Source organism: Cnephaeus nilssonii (genome assembly GCF_951640355.1).
Source record: "Cnephaeus nilssonii genome assembly, chromosome: 4".
NCBI classification, from domain to species: domain Eukaryota; kingdom Metazoa; phylum Chordata; class Mammalia; order Chiroptera; family Vespertilionidae; genus Cnephaeus; species Cnephaeus nilssonii.
Window position 1 is genome coordinate 20458806 of NC_137075.1, and position 16707 is coordinate 20475512.

At 46.4% G+C, this 16707-nt stretch overlaps 2 protein-coding genes across 2 annotated transcripts in view; both read left to right on the top strand.

The window, feature by feature from the left end:
* The window catches only part of LOC307097626 (rab-like protein 2A), a gene marked incomplete at both ends in the record, with an annotated part of 447159 nt that overhangs the window by 78136 nt on the left and 352316 nt on the right, over positions 1-16707 (top strand).
* On the top strand, positions 1541-2889 carry NKX2-8 (NK2 homeobox 8; the record flags this gene model as incomplete). The annotated part of the gene is made up of 2 exons (XM_079767967.1): positions 1541-1697; positions 2336-2889. 2 exons carry the CDS (start codon positions 1541-1543, stop codon positions 2887-2889), a joined length of 711 nt encoding a protein of 236 aa, XP_079624093.1.

The window sequence follows — 16707 nt, forward strand, 5'->3', positions numbered from 1 at the left end:
TGTCCTGTATTGGGCTGGCCCCCGCCCGACCACCCAGGGCGCCGCGCAGCCCCGGGCGCCACCGGCACGCTTGGCGGGGAGGCTGCTGGGAAGGGCGCGCCAGACCCCGCGGTGCCCTGGCAACTAAGCGGAGCCAGGCCTGAGTTCGGCTCAGGTGGACCTGCCTCCCCGCACCCCCCAAGCGCCACGCCCCTCACTCAGTTTAACAACTAAACACCCAAACCGCTGGCTGCCCCAGGAGAGGCCTCTGAAAGTACGTTCGCTGAGCAATAGACTGAAACTGTGGGCCATCCAAACGTGTTCCCTCCGGGGCTCTGGGAGCCTTCTCCACTGACCATTTCCTTGCGTTGGGCTGTGGGGACTAGATCTTGGAGAAACTCCAGGCAAGCCGTCTTTTCTGCCCATCTAATTCTCCCGGTTGGTCCAGGATTGACCGGGGACGGAGCGGGAGCCCAGCTCTTGCGCAGAGGCCAAATTCCCATCCCCCCGGCCTGATGTTAAGGGTACAGAGCCGGGGTACACAGATGGTGCCAGAGGTTCTAGGGACGCCAAAGCCGCAAAGCCCTCCTAGGCCGCCCTGCCAGACTCCTCCGCCCCCTGAACTCTGAATCAGGGCCTGGGCTCACCCTGCGGGGCTAAGCCAACGAGCCTGGCACTTCAGGAGGAATTGCTTGGCCGGGTGTGGGGAAACTGGCGCTGAGCCAGGGCTCCCTACCCCTGCACCCCTGAAGTTGCGGGGGACATGTGGGGTGTGGGGAGGCTCCTAGCGGCCTTTAACACCATTGGCCCAGATGCTGGCGGGGCCAGGCCACTCCCCTGTGCCCGCTTGCAACTTCTTGCCTCGGAGTCCTTAGAGGGGGCCCCGCTGAAAAAGAGAAAAGAGAACGCGCCAGTTTAACGCCGTCTTGTAAATCGCTTTCCGGATAATTGCGGGAAACGAACACTCTAGCAAACAAGCTCGAGGAATAAACAAACAGGGAATAAATTCCTGGGTGCTCATAAACCTACCCACGCCGCCTCCCCCCCCCACCCACCCATCCTGGAGCTCCCGTGGGGCCAGGCCCTGTGTCAGCCGGGAGCAGGAGGAAGCTGGGGATGGGCAGGCGGGTGGTGGCCACAGCTTGCCACCCAAGATGTTATTCATTGGTAACAATCCCCATTATCTGCCCCCACTTTGGGCTAATCAGACAGAATTGCTAATGCCGAGGGTTGCTTCCTGCTGCCTCTGGGAGGTAACGGGCACCGAGGGGCGGGGGACGGGGCGGGGCGGGGGGCGGAGGTGGCATCTTCCGGGCTGGCCGGGCTTTGGTCCAGCACTCATTTAGGTACTTAACACCCTGGAGACCAGGACCTCGGCTTTCAAAGCACCCCGGGCGGGAAGAGCTGTTTATAGAGACGGGGATTCCGCCGTAAGCGCGACAATAAGATAGGCAGCCTGCGCATGGCGAGCGCCGCTCACGCCCACCGGTAGGAGCGGCGTCCCCGGCCGCCCCTCGGTTCCCAGCCCGACCTGCCCCTCACCGCCTTCCCCTCCTCCGCCATGACCGCCGCTGGACGCCTCGGCTTCACCGTGCGCAGGCTCCTGGATTTACCCGAGCAGGACACGCAGCACCTGCGGAGGCGGGAGCCCGAGCTGCGCGCCCCGGGTCCCGGTCCCCGCCCCTCCTGGCTGGACCCCGAGCGCGGCCCCTACGTGTGTGAGTGAGCGGAGGACGGCGGCGAGGGTGGAGGGGGCGCGCAGGACCCGGCGCCCGGCCCACGCGGGGCTGGGTCTCCTCCGTGTTAAAGCCGCAGGCTGTGCCCTCAAATCCTTAAGCTGTGCATCCCTCCGTCGGCACACCCTGAGAGCAGATCCCTGCGCCTGGCGCTAAGGCTAGGTACCCGGGCTTCTGTTTCTAGCGGGTCCGAGTGTTTAAATGTTTAAGACAGGGCCCTTGAAATGCCCGAAAACACGGTCACGTCTCCACTCCTCCGTGTGGGATGGGCAGAATCGGCGAACTTAGACCTCCTCCTGGAGTCAGGGCTTTGCAAACCTCCGCAAACGGTGGCGCCCTGGACCCGGAGGTGGCCCGTGTTGGTGAGCCAGCTTGCGGTAAATCCATCTGCCAGCCCGGCGACCAGTGTGGACTTGTTTTAAGAGGGCCCCGGATGGGTTTCTTTTGGGGCGCGGTCTCAGGTTGTGGTCTAAAAGGTCACTAAATTCGAAGAGATGGGTGTTCCGATGTGGGCCCGGGGAAGGGAACTGCCTCGCCCCCAGAGCCCCGGGAGGGTGGCCCGGCACCCGCGCGCCGAGGGGCCGGCGCCTCACCAGGCCCTGTCTCCTTTGCGTCCCCAGCCTCGGACGAGAGCAGCCCAGAGGCCAGCCCGCCCGACCCCTCGCAGCGGCCGCCCGCTCAGCCCGCGTCCCCGAGCTCGGACGCCGAGAAGAGGAAGAAGCGGCGGGTGCTGTTCTCCAAGGCGCAGACGCTGGAGCTGGAGCGGCGCTTCCGGCAGCAGCGCTACCTGTCTGCGCCCGAGCGCGAGCAGCTGGCGCGCCTCCTGCGCCTCACGCCCACGCAGGTCAAAATCTGGTTCCAGAACCATCGCTACAAGCTGAAGCGCACGCGCGCGCCGGGGGCCGCGGAGTCGCCGGACTTGGCAGCCGCTGCGGAGCCCAGCGCCGCGCCCGGCCTGCTGCGCCGCGTGGTGGTGCCGGTGCTGGTGCGCGACGGGCGGTCGTGCGGCGGCGGCGGCGAGGTGGGCACGGTCGCCCAGGACACCACCGGCGCGCCCCCAGCCGCCGCCTACCCTCTGCCCGGCTATGCCGCCTTCGGGCCCGGCTCGGCGCTCGGCCTCGTCCCCGCCTACCAGCACTTGGCGCCCCCCGCCCTGGTCTCTTGGAACTGGTGAGGCAGCGGCAGGGCTCGGGCGCCGGGCCGCCCAGACTCCGTAGGGCGCTCTGCGGCCCGAGCAGCGGGAGCGGAGACCTGGCGCGCTCCCCCGGCTTCACCACCCCGCCGGCTCGACGTCCTTTGGCGCCGGGGTCCCCTGCTCAGCCATCACCAGCCAGCGCGTTAGGAACTTGCACCAAGATTGCGCCCCGTCCCCATGTCGTCCGTCAGGCCCAGAGCTACAATTTATTGCTTGAATCTTATTTGTATGGGTAGCAACTTATTTTTAAAAGAAAATAGAATATTTTTCCTCTTTGTGGTGCTAGAATAAAATGTGTAGGGTTGGGTCCCCTTGCGCGCCTGCCAGGAACGTTTCTCCGTGACCAGGTGAATTAGGGCCCACCCCGAGTTGGGTCAAAGTACCTACAAGGCTTTAGGGTGGTGGGGAGAGGGAGGAAGCGGAAGCAACTCTGGGGGTCCCTGTTAGTGGGAGGTGGTTCTGGCCCAAAGAGACTCGGAGGCCTCTCTGGGTTCCCAGAGCTGCTGGCGTTTCAAACACCAAAAGTCAATCCAGTCAGACACAGCCAAGACAGGACATGAGCTGCTCTGTAAGGATTCTCTCGGGAGCCTGCTGTGGGGGCCCAGCCTGAGCAGCCCTGCTTGGCTGCAAGCCCTTGGTTTCTGGAGTGCAGCAGCCAGGGCTCAGGGACCCAAAAAGCACCAGAATGTATAACCCCCAGGTAAGCCTTTGAGTGCCTCACCTGGCGGCTGTGATTTCCTGCCGCTGCTTGGCGCTGCACCCGATCAGGGTGGCATGGTGAAGAAACCAAAGGATGGTGGGGACTGACCCACCTTAGGGCTGCCAGTAGAGGGAGGACCCGTTTAGAGAGCCCTGGGGACCCGACGTAGATGTGGGATATGCTGGTGGATCTCATTTCATACGCGGTCCCAGTGCACTCTAGGCTGGAGGACCTAATGTTTCACCCCTGGGTAACCGCTTTGCCTCAGTAGATGGAGCAGCAGGGCCTCCTCTGCAGTGGTCACCCTTTGGAGGGGAAGTGAGTACCTCTCTGCCTGGCACCCACTGCAAGGCGCCGGGCAGAAGTTTCGGGCATCAGATCCGGGGAATGGAGCAAGGATTCAATGAGGTCTAGGAGGAATAGGCATGGGCCCTGCTTGGGGCCCCTCTCTTGTTCCAGGAGGAAGAGGAAGGGTGGCTTAGACCGTGTCATCACCTGAGATTTGGGGGGATGGGGAGAGAGAGGAGGGCAGATGGGGAAGGGAGTTGGGTGTTTGGGTCTCAGCTGCTGGCCACCTTGCCTTCCATATGGATGTGGTTATCTTAGGAGAATCTCGAGCCTTAAACCTCCTTTTGTCTTGGGAATTGAAAGGGACATTGTCAGGCCTGAAAAGGACCTAGACAAAATCAGAACAGTTTTGATTCAGGACTCTGTTTAATCAGTCCCTGGTGACAATGTAGTGGGTGTTAGGGAGGATAATAGTATCTTTTTAAACCTTGTGGCCTTCAGAAAGACAAAGAGCTTGAATTTTATGGGCTTACAACTTCAATTAGAATGGTGCCAGTGTGCATGGGAGATTATAAAATTTGTATCATAAAACCTCTTTCCAATAAATGATGACTGGGGAGGGAGCATGGGCATTGTGAGATATACATTGGAAAGAGCCCTGGAGACTTTCTAGTTAGCCCTGACAGAGCAGATGGGAAAGAAAAGGAGGGAAGGATTTCTGAAGGCCTGCGTTGGGACTTGTCCCTGTGGTCAGCTGGCTGGATGCTCCATTCCTCCTGAAGGGGTTTTCACTCCAAGAATGGAGGTAAAGATTTGTAGCTTGTCTTCTGCTCTTGGTGGTGACAATGATTTGAATGTTCTTGGGAAGAAAGTGCAAAATCACCCCTGTTCAGCTTCATGCCTTTTTTCCCCCCTGGAGTGCTAGAGAAAGTAGGTCTTGCAAAGTAACATGTGCAAAGTGGAGACCCATAGGTCTAAGAGGTCTGGACTATGGAGAGAAGCTCTTCCCAGGAGCTCTTTGGGAGAGCATGCCTCAACCAAATTCATCCAGAGGTCTAACCAATAAGAAAAACCATTTATCTGCTCCAGCAAGGTGGTCAGAGCCATAGCAGGAAGCTCACCAGCAAGCCCGTCTGTGTCCTGGCCAGGAGGAGAGCAGAAATGTCCTATAACGTTAGCATCAGGAGCCATCAGGTATAAACTGTTACCTGCTTTCTTTTTCTCTTTTTCCTTCAGACCCTTTCCTTTAGAGAGAAAAAGCCATAAATGGGAGTTAAAGATGGGAATTAAAAAAGCACTCCGATCACCACCGAACCATTTTAGAGACTCAGGCTGTCCTTTTCTTCTGTTTACACCTGTGATAAGCAGAAAAAATAACTGTCAGTTTCCCCGATGACCTAAAAGATCAGTTTTTCCAGGCTCTGACAAGGGAAGCTAAGCCCAAAGCCTCTCTTCCAGCAGCTGTGAAAACAGGGTCTCCCTCCCTAGATGAGAGTGTTTCACACCTGTCACCAACATCACACTCAGCAAACTTATATTTATTAATACTCAGCAAACTTATATTGAAACTTACTGTGCTCCAGGCATTGTTCTAGGCACTTTCACAGTGGATCTCACAGAAACCTTATGCATTGTATATGTAATAGCCCCATTTTACAGATAAAAACTGAGGCTCAGTGTGTGGGAGTAAGTGACTTGTCCAAAGCAATTATAAACCTCATAGAATGTTACCAGTGTCTTCAGCTTAACCTACATTTAAAACGCCCTGCAAACTCCTCTTAAGGAGAACAATTGTAGTCTTGATGTGGTGACAATATATACACTACCCAGCCATCATAAACTTGTCTTGTGGATAGTCTGGAAGGATGAGAACACGCCAAAAGCACTCTACACAGTTCGCTCACAGGGCCACTCACGAAGCTGATCACGTGATATCACAGTATAGTTGTTAGCATGTTAAATGTTGCCTGTGGACCAGGTAATATTCTAAGTTCTTTTACTCATATTAACTCATTCAATCTTCCCAACAACTCCGCAAGATGGCACTCCTATTCCCACTTTACAGATGAGAACACTGAAGGCCAAAGAGCTTATAAGTAACTTGTCCAGGGTCGCACAGCTAGAAAGTGACAGAGAGGATCTGAACCCAAGCAGTCTAACTCCAGATCTCATACCTTTAAGCACATGATGGGAATTATTTTCCATTCTTTGTTTATATTTCTCAGTTGACAGACCTGATTACCTTATAGACGCTTCTCTAAAAGACATGTTTTACCATGCTTTTGCCTCCCTCCCTCCCTCCCTCCCTCCCTCCCTCCTTCCCTCTCTATCTACCAAACCTCAGCTTTTGGACACAGCCACCGTGTTTCCCCTATGTCTGTGTGCATTCTTGTCCAGCTGTCAATGAAACACAGCTCTTGTCTGCAGGTCACAATATTTTCCTGTGACTGTCATTCCACCATTCTTCCAGAAAAACATCTGCTGCTGCTGCTGTCTTGACACCAATTGTCTACTCAGGGTTTGGTTTGCTGCTGACTCTGATAAGCTCCTCTGAGCTCTCCCACCCCCAGGCCCAGATCCCTGGGGAGCTTTATGACTTTGCCTTCCCTGCCCCTTTCCCCAGGCATCCTTTTCCTTCCTAAGCGCCAGTGCTGTTGTTATTATTAAATATCTTCACATTTTCTCTCTCTTCTTCCATTGTAAACATTTTCACTTCATCTCACTTAAGTCTCTTGTGGGTGGATATTGCAATTTTCACTTCAATTTTCTTTCCTCATTGTTCAGAGGATCTTACATCTTAGCACGTCTCTTATCTGACCAATTTAGCACTTAAGAATCTTGGATAATGTGCAGCTGATGGGTTAGAAGGAAGTTATTTGATCCCAGGTTAACCTATTCCTTTCCTTCTAACAGTAGTGTTTAGATGTTTATTGTTATCTTGCCTGGTTTATACAATTAATTTGCCTCTTACACACACACACACACACACACACACACATATTCACTACCTTTAAAACATTTTAGACTTAGAAATAAAATGCCCAGGCAGGATAGGTATGGGCTTGGCATGGCTAAATTGTTAATCATGTTTATCTGTTCTGGGTGTTTGGGTTCATTAGCCTAGGCAGGTTATCTGTAAACATGAACAGTTGACAGTCAAAGGAGCATTTGAAATGCTGAGAAAGAACTGTGCCTGTGCCAAGGCATGATCATTTCAATGCACATGATTGCATCACTTAGTATTTTAAAATCTACATAAGAAATTGTATCTCTCCAGGTCACTCATCATTCTTCCAAGCCATAACGTGGGAGGGGATTTACTAAATAGTACCTGACTTGTTTTCACAATTCCAATCCTGTACCAGTGAACTCCCCTCCACACCCCAGCTCCAAGATTTGTGATACATCCTTTTCTCCTGCGTGCCCACCATTCATGCTGCTCAGTCTATCGGCTCGCCAAAGACATGGACAGAGTTCCCTAAACGCTGATCCATAGAGCGGTGTTGTAACCAGGAAGAATCAATCAGGCTATTAAATAGTCACACATCTAGCCCAGGGATTCTCATGTTTTTCTAAACATGTCCAGTGGAGAGTTTTTATCATTTATGCAGAAAAGTAACATCACATTTTGGAGGTAGAAGATCATTTTTACCTTCAATATTCTGCTTTATGGACCAATGACAATCTCTAGGTCTTTATTGAGGTCATGTAATTTTCAAAGCTATTGTAGTTTCACTGTAGTTTCTGTGAGTAGAGTGTTGTGGAAAGAACATCTGAGGGGACCTTGGTCATGCTTAATTTCCTCCTGCATCCTGACTGGGTGGTCTTTTATGAGTCAACAGGTTTTCAAATGCATTTCCCCAGCTAAAAGCTCTGAAGGGCTGTCCCTTTTCTCTCCTTCTAATACCAACTCCCCCCTCCCCGCCCCTTCCTAGAGGCTGGATAGGATACTTGGCAGAATTCACTGGGAAGGGGAGTGGAGGCTGACTACAAATTAAACTGGAGACAAAAGTGCCAAACATGCATTAAAAGGGCCCTTCAATCTCTCACCTGAGATGTCTTTTGTACCTTCCTTCTCCGGCTTTGCTGAAGGATAGTGCTTTAAGTAGCTCTTCTTCCTAAAGAAGTTATCAGTTTAGGTTTAAATTACCTCTTGGGAGGTAAATTCTCAACTACAGGCAACCTCAAATCATCATAACATGACAGGGTCTGACACAGATAAGCATCAGTGAAATAATAAGAATGCTTTTTACAACAAAAATTGAAATTCAGAACAAGAGACATAAAACACCAGGAAAAAAAGAAACATGGCATGGTGAGCAAAGAAGTGTTTTTCTGAGAAACTTTTGTTTTGGTTTGGTTTTTTGTTAATCCTCACCCAAGGATACTTTTCCATCGATTTTTAGAGAGAGTGGGTGGGGGAAAGACCGAGAGAGAGAGAGAGAGAGAGAGAGAGAAACATTTATGTTGATTGGTTGCCTCCCACAGGCACCCTGACCAGGGACCCTTGACTGGAATGGAACCTGTAACCAGAGCCAATGTTCTATCCACTGAGCAAAACTGGCTAGAGCAGGGAAATGTACTGCCTAATGGCAATGATGACTTCTGTCATCTGTCCGAGTGTTTAATGGTGCTGTTAATCCACTGGGGCTGGAGGGCAGCATTTCATATTTAACTCAAGTCCAAAGTAGAGATAGGGTAGGATTTTCTAATTTTCCATATTTGTGGATAAAACATATTAAATAAGGCTAATGATTTTATCAGTTTGGGGTTGTGTGGGAGCAGGAGGGATTAACATACTATAGAGCTCCCAGAATTTTGTTGTCCAGGAAACATTACAAAAATCTTCTTCACCTCACTTGTTACTGATTGAGAGGAAAGTGAGTATGTGCTCGAATACTCCTGGTATGCCTAACAACTGAACAACCTAATCCCACAGCTGTCTTATTACCTTTGAAATTTTAAGTATATAAATATTCTATCCATGCATATAATTCACATACAAGTGGGTATGTAGCAGATTTTGAAAAATTTAGTTCTTTTTTCTTAATGAGAAAGAAAACCTCTATAATCTCACTTGTGAGGCCCATGTAGGGTGGTTATTTGTGGTTGTTTTTCATTATAAAAATAACATTTTTTGTAAGATAATATGGAAAATATATAAATATATAAATAAGCTAAGCTATTAAATATGGTTATTTTTATAAATTTGGTTTCTCATTAATAGAATAGTGTTGTAATGAATAAGAGACTCAGGTAAGCTATTAAAAGTACAGGGGAGAAATTTCATTTGTATCATTGTAAATTATAATTACAAAGAGAAATGATTGAGATCATATTGATTTGAAAAGAATAGTTCTCCTCTATTTTAGAGTTTCCTCTTCTCTGCAGCCTCAAATTGTTCCCTCTACCAAGAGTCATGGATTGGGAACCACAACCATTTCTATCTTTAACAAGGAAAAACCAAACAAATGATGGAGCAGGACAAAAAGACATAGGTGAAGGAGCTGGTTATTGGTTTCTTACTTGGCATGAATTCAAACAGAGCACTCGGGTTTCCAGGGGAGCAGTAATCCACCAGCTCCGGCAAATCATGGACTTCTGAGAGCGCCACTACCCAAAGCTCATGTCTGTGAAGTCTTGGAAGGGAGGGCAATGAGTAATTCTCAATTGATTTAGAATAGTGATCTGCAAACTCATTGGTCAACAGAGCCAAATATCAACAGTACAACGATTGAAGTTTCTTTTGAGAGCCAAATTTTTTAAACTTAAACTTCTCCTAACGCCACTTCTTCAAAATAGACTCGCCCAGGCCATGGTATTTTGTGGAAAAGCCACACTCAAGGGGCCAAAGAGCCACATGTGGCTCGAGAGCTGCAGTTTGCCGACCACGGATTTAGAATGTTTACTTGCCATCAATCCTTTTGAAAAGGCACCTTTGCAGTTGGTTTAACATTAACAATCTCCCATCATTTTCACTATATGATTCTCAATCCGCTAATTTGCAGACAACAGAGGGAGGCTGAGAAATTTAGCTAACCTTAGGCATTTAAGTGTGGGGATTCTGGCTCTAAGGAAGGTGAGAACTCTGACTTCTTACCAACTAATGACTGTTGGGGCCACAGAGGCCCACTTCTTCACAGATGTAATAGCTCATCATTGCACATAAGAAATACAAAGGCCAGATCATATACCAAAAGAAATCCAAATGAACTCTCTTTAAATTGCCCCTTGACCCCATGAACATAGCTGTCTACAGTTGCTTTAAGAAGGCCCTACTTCCCCATAAACTCAAGATTCTTGTTCAACTTTCCTTCATCCGGTTTCTAGGAGTTCTTCACCAAGATGTCCTTGTGTCCTACCTCTTTACACACTAAAGCTTTGAACCTTCAGATCATCTCAGAAAAGTTTACTGTGCCTTTATCATCCAGCCATCATACTGCCTTGGAACTTCTTTTAGACTATATGTTTCCTAGGAAATGCCCTACTCTACAGGTCACTAATGCTTTTTTTCTTTCTGCAGATGATGTCAAGTTTCAGGACTTCTTCCATATCTATAAAGCTTTCCCTAACTGATTGGAATACAAATCAAGAGTTCACCTAGGTCCATCCTATTTAATGCTGCAACTAAACTCAGAACACTTTATTTTATTTTATTTTAAATATATTTTATTGTTTTTTTACAGAGAGGAAGGGAGAGGGATAGAGAGCTAGAAACATTGATGAGAGAGAAACATCGATCAGCAGCCTCCTGCACACCTCCTACCGGGGATGTGCCCTCAACCAAGGTACATGCCCTTCCTTGACCGGAATCAAACCTGGGACCTTTCAGTCCACAGGCAGACGCTCTATCCACTGAGCCAAACCGGTTAGGGTAGAACTCTTTAATTTAAAAGAATGGAGTGGAAAGAAGATGGACTTGGAAACTGATTAATCCTTGATTTGGAAAACAAATACTTGAATAGTGGTTTTCACATTAATTGCATAAAATTACTTTTAGCCTTAGTCCTTAGATCTTTATCTAGAAATAATACTATCTACTACATGTGATTAATATGCATATTAAGCGTATTAAAAATGTCTGATAGTTGACACTGAATAAATGTAGTTCCTACTCCATTCTACAGAATGCACTTCAGTTTTCTGCATATATCCAATGCGATGTTCAATCTGCTTAGTTTATTATAGCAGTCAGCTTGGACTAAGTTTTACAAAACACACAACCCAAATATCTCAATGGCTTAACTATAAAGATTTTTTTCTTATTTCTGTCCCATGTCCCTGCAGCCCTGTACCATTCCATTTTTACTTTGAGGCATAGGCAAAGGAACAATCTTCTGTATAGGACATTTCCGCTCTATAGGAGAAAGAGAACATATGATGGCTGTTACAGCTTCTGATTGAAAAGGGCATATATCACTTCTCACATTTAATTGGCTAAAGCAAAGTCACATGATCAAGCTTAATACAAACCAGGCAGGAGCGGCAGTGGATATTTTGAAAAATAATACAATCTAGCCTGGCCACCATGGCTCATTTGCTTGGGCATCATCCTGTGCGGGTTTGTTCTGGGCTCGATCCCCAGTTGGGGGCATGCAGGAGGCAGCCAGTCAATGTTGCTCTCTTACATGGATGTTTCTCTCCCATTCCCTTCCTCTCTCTCAAAAAATAAATTTAAAAATATTTAAAAAAATAATACAATCGACATTTGTGTTCTTCTTAAATGTTTAACTTATGACCAAGTATACATGCTTACAATGTTAATTATTCCTTTAAACTTCCAGAATAAATATCACATTTTGATATTTCATACTATAAAGTATATACCGCATATATTATATGTTTTATTCTATAGTCTCCAAAAGAATAGGAAATGTGTCTATCCCCAATATGTTGGACAATATCCATGCCACAGGCTTTTGGTGACATCTGAGAGAGTGCTCAACACCCAACTTTACAAGCAGGTAGGAGAGCATCAAAGACATCATGAGGACTGATCATCAGTTCAGGAACTGTGTTTAGTTGCTTACTTTGAGGACTATTCCTGTGGAGATTCTTCTGCCATGACTCATCTGTAGGTGATAAAAATCACTGCAAGGACTAATTGCATTCTCATTTACTTTTTAACCTATTATTCTAAGAAGTCTATTTATATCATAATATGGTGTCAGAACAATAGAAGGACAAGCAACATTATTTTGAAATGCCAGAAAATAAGTTTCTCAATCTCACTTCCATATAAATCCACAGCATAGTCTTGTATGTAACCTGATGGATAAACATACAGCAACACAAAACCTGCTTTTAATTTAGGTCCATAATTTATTTTAACAATTCCCATTAATAAATACTGTATTATATATAACATAATTTTACTGTTATATAAAATACTGACATGAACATTTTATAGGTGTTGTACACCTGCATCAATATTTCTCAGGGATACATTCCTAAATTGTTGACTGAAGTAGGATGTACATCATTAAGGTTTTTTATTTCAATTCATTTGTCCTCTGACCCTTCATTATTCCCCAATCCCTTGATGCCCTCACCTACCTCCTTACCCAACTTAAATTCTATGACCAGTCATTTTAATCACTCCCTTGAACATACTCTCAATCCCTTGACCCCCTCTCATTTCATTGTACACAGGCAAAACTGTAACTCCTGTTAAATTCAACTCTCCATCTACTCTGCAAACCCAGGCAGCACCACATGGCTGGAAAAAACAAAACAAAACAAAAAAACACACACAACCACACTGATTGGTCTCATTTTAAATTTCTAGCTGCCAACTTCAAATGAGTCCTTAATGTTGCCAGGCAATCATGCTAGATGTCTCTAGACCATTCATTCTCCTATTATCCTCCTTGACTGTTTCATACCATTTTGTTTCTCCTCAACTTCCCACCTCCTCCTCAGTCCTTACACTCAGGTTTCTACTTCACTGTATAAACTGAAGTAACCAGTAAAGATACCATCTATATACTTGTACCCTCACATCATTGCCTTAACAGCCAGTGTTCCCTTGTACTCTGTCTTCCCAACATATGGTAACAGAAGAGTGAGTGGTTCCTGCTTCTATCTACTCCAAGGATTTTTGCTCTCTTGCATATACATTATTGCTTTTTTCTCTCTATTGCATCATTCCCATCCTATATAATAAAAGCCTAATATGCAAATTCTCCCCTTGACCGGGAGTTCCACAGGGAGTTCAACCAGACCAGGGGTTGGGGCCAGCCAACCGCCCCCGATTGCCCCCACACCCCAATCAGGGTGGGCCGGCCAGACCCCACCCATGCACGAATTCATGCACCGGGCCTCTAGTCAGCATATAAACATGCTGCCAGATCCTTGATCTTAAAAAAAGCATTTTCTCTTGACCCTCCTTTTCTTGCTAACTATCACCCCCTTTTAGCAAAACTCTTTAAATACTAGTATTTGTCTATACTCACAGTCTTCAATTTTTCTTCTGTTTTCTCTTATCATAATCTTTGTTGAAGTCTACTTTGCATACAACAACATTCACCAATTTGATGAGGTTTGACAAATGTAAACAGTCATGTAACAACCACTGCAATTAAAATAGAGAACATTTCCATTACCCCAAATGTTCCCACATGCCTCTTTGTAGTCATTTCTTTCTCCTCACCACCAACTTCTGGTAACCACTGATCTGATTTCTGTAACTATAGTTTTGCCTTTTGAATAAATTTATATATGTGGAATCATAAAGTGTGTAACCTTTTTATAAGGCTTCCTTCGTGATTTATTTACATATCTTTTTTACATTATCAATTTTTGGCTAGCCTATCTAATAAAAGAGTAATATGCAAATTGACCATACCTCCACGACACCACCATCCATGCCCATCAGCCAATCAGGAGCGAGTATGCAAATTAACCCAACCAAGATGGCTGCGGCCATGGAGCTAGCAGGAGGCTTGAGTTGCCCCTGGCGATGGAGGAAGCCAAGCTTTCCGCACACCCTGGCCAGCCTAGGCCTTCACTCAAGGCTACAAAGTTTCAATTATAGAAGATAAATAAATCCCAACAAAAATGGCTGTGGCCACGGAGCAAGCAGGAGGCTAGGCTCCGCTCAAGGCTACAAAGTTTCAATTATAGAAGATAAATAAATCCCAGATACCAGGGCCTCCGCTTGGGTCGCCGGAGGCGTGGCCGGCCTGCAAACCACCACAGGCCCCTCACCCAGGCAACCCCATGCCCCAAGGGAACCCCCACCCTAATCCGGGACACCCTTCAGGGCAAATCAGCTGGCCGCCACCCATGCACCAGGCCTCTATCCTATCTAATAAAAGAGTAATATGCAAATTGACCATCACTCCAACACACAAGATTGCTGCCCCCATGTGGTCAAAGATGGCTGCCCCCATGTGGACACAAGATGGCCGCCATAAGATGGCCAGCAGTGGAGGGCAGTTGGGAGGCCTGCAAGGGAGGGCAGTTGGGGGCGATCAAGCCTGCAGGGGAGGGCAGTTAGGGGTGACCAGGCCGGCAGAGGAGGGAAGTTGGGAGTGACCGGGCCTGCAGGGAAGGGCAGTTGCGGGGGACTCAGGCCTGCAGGGGAGGGCAGTTGGGGGGAACCAGGCCTGCAGGGGAGGGCAGTTGGGGGGAAACAGACCAGCAGGGGAGGGCAGTTGGGGGTGACCAGACCAGCAGGAGAGGGCAGTTAGGGGCGACCAGGCTGGCAAGGGAGGGCAGTTAGGGGTGACCTGGCCAGCAGGGAAGGGAAGTTAGGGGCAATTGGGCTGGCAGGGGAGCAGTTAAGCATTGATCAGGCTGGCAGGGGAGTGGTTAAGGGGTGATCAGACTGGCAGGCAGAAGCAGTTAGGGACAATTAGGCAGGCAGGCAGGTGAGCAGTTGGGAGCCAGCAGTCCTGCATTGTGAGAGGGATAGCCCATACTGGAGAGAGTACAGGCTGAGCTAAGGGACACCCCCCCCCCCCCCGTGCATGAATTTCATGCACCGGGCCTCTAGTTATGAATAAAACATTCATGAATAATTCTTTGTGTGTACATAAGTCTTCATTTCCTCTGGGTAACTACTTAAAAAATGTAGTTGTTGGGTCATATAAAAGTATACATTTTACTTCAAAAGAAACGGCCAAACTGTTTTCCAAATTGATGGTAGCATCTTATTCTCAGTAACAATTAGAATGAGAATTCTAGTTGCTCCACATCTTCATCACACTGGGTTTGTCAATCTTTTTACATTTTAGCCATTTTAGTGAGTTGTAGAGGTATTTCATGATACTTTCAATTTACATTCACTTAATGACTCATGATTTTAGCATCTTTTCATGTGCTTACTTGCTATCATGTATCTTCTTTGGTGAAGTACCTCTTCAAATCTTTTGCCCATTTTAAAAATAAACCAGGTTGTTTGTTTTCTTGTCACTACGTTAGAAGAGCTCTTTATGTATTCTGGATGAAAGTCTCTGTTCTATCAGATGTGGGTTTTGCAAATATTTTCTCTTGGTCAGTGACTTGCACTTTTATTTTTAAGGTTGTTTTTCAAAGAGCAAAAGTTTTAAATTCTGATAAACCCAACTTATTGCTTTTTTTAAATTCTACGTCATTTGCTATAAGAAATCTTTATTAACCAGAATCATGAAGATTTTTCCTAGAAGTTTTTCTTCTAGAAACTATATACTGTTAGCTCTTAAGTTCAAGTCTATAATTCACTGAGAGTTAATTTTTGTTGGGAGGTAAGGAATAAGGTTCTTTTTCCCCCATCTAGATGTCCAGTTGCTTTATTAGTATAACTGTTTCCTGTTACCTTGTATTTCCAACTGTGACCATACATGAAAAGTCCCAGCACCATTATTAAAAACTATTATTTTTCTTGCCCTGGCCAGGTGGTTCAGTTAGTTAAAATGCATCCCATACACCAAAAGGTTATGGTTTGATTCCCAGTCATGGCACATACCTGGATTGTGGGTTCAATGTCAGGGCACGAATGGGAGGCAACCAATCTATGTTTCTCTCTCACATTGAAGTGTCTCTCTCACGCACACTCCCTCCCTTCCTTTCCCTTTAAAAAATCAATTAAAGCATATCCTTGGGTGAGGATTAAAAAACAACAAAACTATTCTTTCTCTTTGAATTACCTCGTAATATTTTGTTAAACATCAATTGATTTATGTCTATACTTTTACCAATATCACATTCTTTTGATAACTAGCTTTATAGTAAATCATTAAGTCAGGTAGTATGAATTCTAAAACTTTGTGTCATTTTCTCAAAATTATTTTGGATATTCTAGGTAATTTGCATTCTCAAATAAATTTTAAAATCAGCTGGTCCATTTGCATTTGTGAAAGTCTACTAGGATTTTTATTGGGATTACTTTGAATTTATTGATCACATTTCTGTTTGAAATATATTTTCACTGTATAGGATTTTGGGTTGACAGGATTTTTTTTCTTTCTTTCAGCACTTTAAAGATGTTCTGTTGTCTTCTGGCCTATACAATTTCTGATATTAAATCACCTGTCATTCTTTTCCTTTATTTCTCTTTAGGTAATCTATCTTTTCCCCCTGGGTGCTTTTAAGATTTTTCTCATTATCACTGCACTTAAACAATTTGAATCTGATGTACCTTAAAGTGGTTTAGCTTATGCTTATTCTGCTTGGAGTTTCTTGATCTCTGGATCTATAGGTTTATAATTTTAAACAAATTTGCATTTTGTCCTTATTTCTTCAATTATATTTTATGTCCCCTTCTCTTTCCCAAGTCTCCTCTCCTCTGGGACTTCAGTTAAAAGGTATATTAGACAGTCATTAAT